The sequence below is a fragment of the Nansenia antarctica genome (assembly GCF_963989245.1).
Source record: "Nansenia antarctica genome assembly, chromosome: 19".
NCBI classification, from domain to species: Eukaryota; Metazoa; Chordata; class Actinopteri; order Argentiniformes; family Microstomatidae; genus Nansenia; species Nansenia antarctica.
In genome coordinates, this window is record NC_137692.1 from 15177986 (window position 1) to 15180316 (window position 2331).

At 41.0% G+C, this 2331-nt stretch overlaps 1 protein-coding gene across 1 annotated transcript in view; it reads right to left on the reverse strand.

Annotated features, from left to right (window-relative positions):
* Positions 1 to 521: 521 nt before the first annotated feature.
* LOC308173924 (uncharacterized protein) overlaps positions 522 to 2331 on the reverse strand; it is a gene marked incomplete at both ends in the record, with an annotated part of 18897 nt that continues 17087 nt past the window's right edge. The window contains one exon of the mRNA XM_080548977.1: positions 522 to 559. Coding sequence (XP_080405103.1) covers positions 522 to 559 — 38 coding nt within the window. The remainder of the gene's footprint in view (positions 560 to 2331) is intronic.

Below are 2331 nucleotides of genomic sequence, written 5' to 3' on the forward strand. Positions count from 1 at the left end.
ACTAAGCAGATGTAACAGTATGCTCTTTTTAAGTTCTTCCGCCAAAAATTGTGTTTTGTGTGATTGTATTTGTTTGTGATGCGTATACATAATGCAATCTCAGTTGAACATGAACACAAGGTTTACGGTAACACTATCAGTAGGGGTGGACCATCCACAAGGCTGCGAGAGGAGGAGAGTATTATGGCCTGGCTATGTCCCCAAAAGGGGAGCATGTATTAGACTGTAAAGGGCCAAGTCATTTTGTATTTGTTCCAATGGTTTTCTGTATTGAAGGAGGTAGGAATATTTTGTTAGCAACAGAGAGAATTCCATATCTCACTTCATTCTCATTTGGCAATCATGGGATGTCTGGTTTTGCTTGTAAGAAAAAATCACATTTGAGTCTTTGAGGTGCATAGCAGCTGGAATGGGGAGAATCAGTCTCTTGTTCACATTCCAAGACTAAGGTGTTGTGTCACCATGTTTTCTTTCTTCCTTCTCTCTGTCTCTTAGGAGCGTCTCTGGTCTCCCAGCAGCGTCTACGGTCCAGACGTGCCGTGGTCAGGAGGCATCAAAGCTGGAAGACGAAAGGAGAAAATAGCCATTGCTGTTACTTTATACATGTACATGTGTGTGTGTGTGTGTGTGTGTGTGTGTGTGTGTGTGTGTGTGTGTGTGTGTGTGAACCTGTGCTCAGCAGAATGAGGAGGGCAAACCTCTATGTAACCTGAAGGCTGATTTATTCGGCCATTAGAAGTGCTTTACCATTAAATATTAACCCGACCCATCACTCACCCTACAGGCAGCACATTAAGACTGGGGTCAGAGCAGGGTGACCCCACGCACGCACACACACACACACACACACACACACACACACACACACACACACACAAACACACACTCAGGATAAGGCTTCTAATGCGCTAAAGACCAAGAATCTGCGTCCAACGTCCATCATCAGTGTCTGGGACGTCACTTTACTTCAGCCTGGAGACCGAAAGCTCACAATAAACATCATTTTTTTGCACAGATTTGAGTGTGCAGATGCTGCTTTTTTTTTCACTCTATTTGATACTCTTCAGCTGCAGCACCCCAGCTAAGTCTGATCACGGACGGGATGAGTGGTGGTATTTTCACTATTTGGGGAATTTACATGGTGAAATGCATTCTTAGACATTACTACGTCGTCATGATTACAAAGATGCCACTTGAAATGCATATAATCCAAGTTTATTTGTGTCTTACACACATGTTCGCCTAGTATTTGACTGCCTGTAGCCCAGTCACGAATGGTCCCAGTATTGTAGCTTCAGATGGAACAAGTTGGGTTGTATTGTGCTTGCTGTAGCAAGCCCACGATACGTTATTGTTCATATATATTCATTTGAATCCTGTTCTTTTACCAACTGCTAAGACAACAATATAGTAAGCTAGTTACTTTAGCTAGCTAAAGATATTGGCCCCCAAATCATTTTACAACTTGTTTAGCTATTATGTTGCAACGTTTCTGTCAAACCCCGCAGTGAAAGTATCTAAGCAACGTAATGTAGCTAGCGAACAGAAGTGGGAAATAAAACATCAGATCAGATATATAAACAGGTTATTTTGATAAACTGGCCACATTTTGGGAATATACATGGTTACTTTCTCGCCTGAAAACATATTAAACCTTAATATAACCCCAAACATAAAATGACATGTTAACACTTGTAGAGCCAGAATTACAGCTTTTAGCCCATGGAGGTTTTAAATGGAGGATTTAAAATCCACACTGCCAGCCAGTGCGAAATGCATACTAAGATGCATACTGCAGTGTGAACGGTCGGCTGGGATTGGCATACTTATTGTGAATTTAGTAGGCAGTATGCAGTATACTCATTATGCAGTATACTCATTATGCAGTATGCAGTATGCTAGTATGCCATTTCGAACACAGCCGGTCTGTGTTTGTGTGTGGGCATGGCCAGGCTCCAGCAATCCAGTCTCATCATCATCTCCTGCTCTGTCTTCACACCTGTTCTTCATCAGCTCATGAACTCAAGGTATGTAAAAATGCATGACTATCATGCACAAATCAGCCTTAAGATATGTAACTAATGTTAGATAGATAACGGTTGGGGAAGTGGGGGAAATAAATATTGAACACATACATTTTGTCCAGTAAATGTATTTCCAAAGAGCCTATTCAAGTGAAATTTGCTTTGGTATTAACAAAAAAATCCAGACAGAAAACCTAAACATTAAAGTCCATATGTAAATAAAGTTATGTGTAATAAAGTGGAATGAAACAGGAAAAAAGTATTGAACTAAGAAAAAACCCTAACCCTACACTGACTGTTAGGCCTG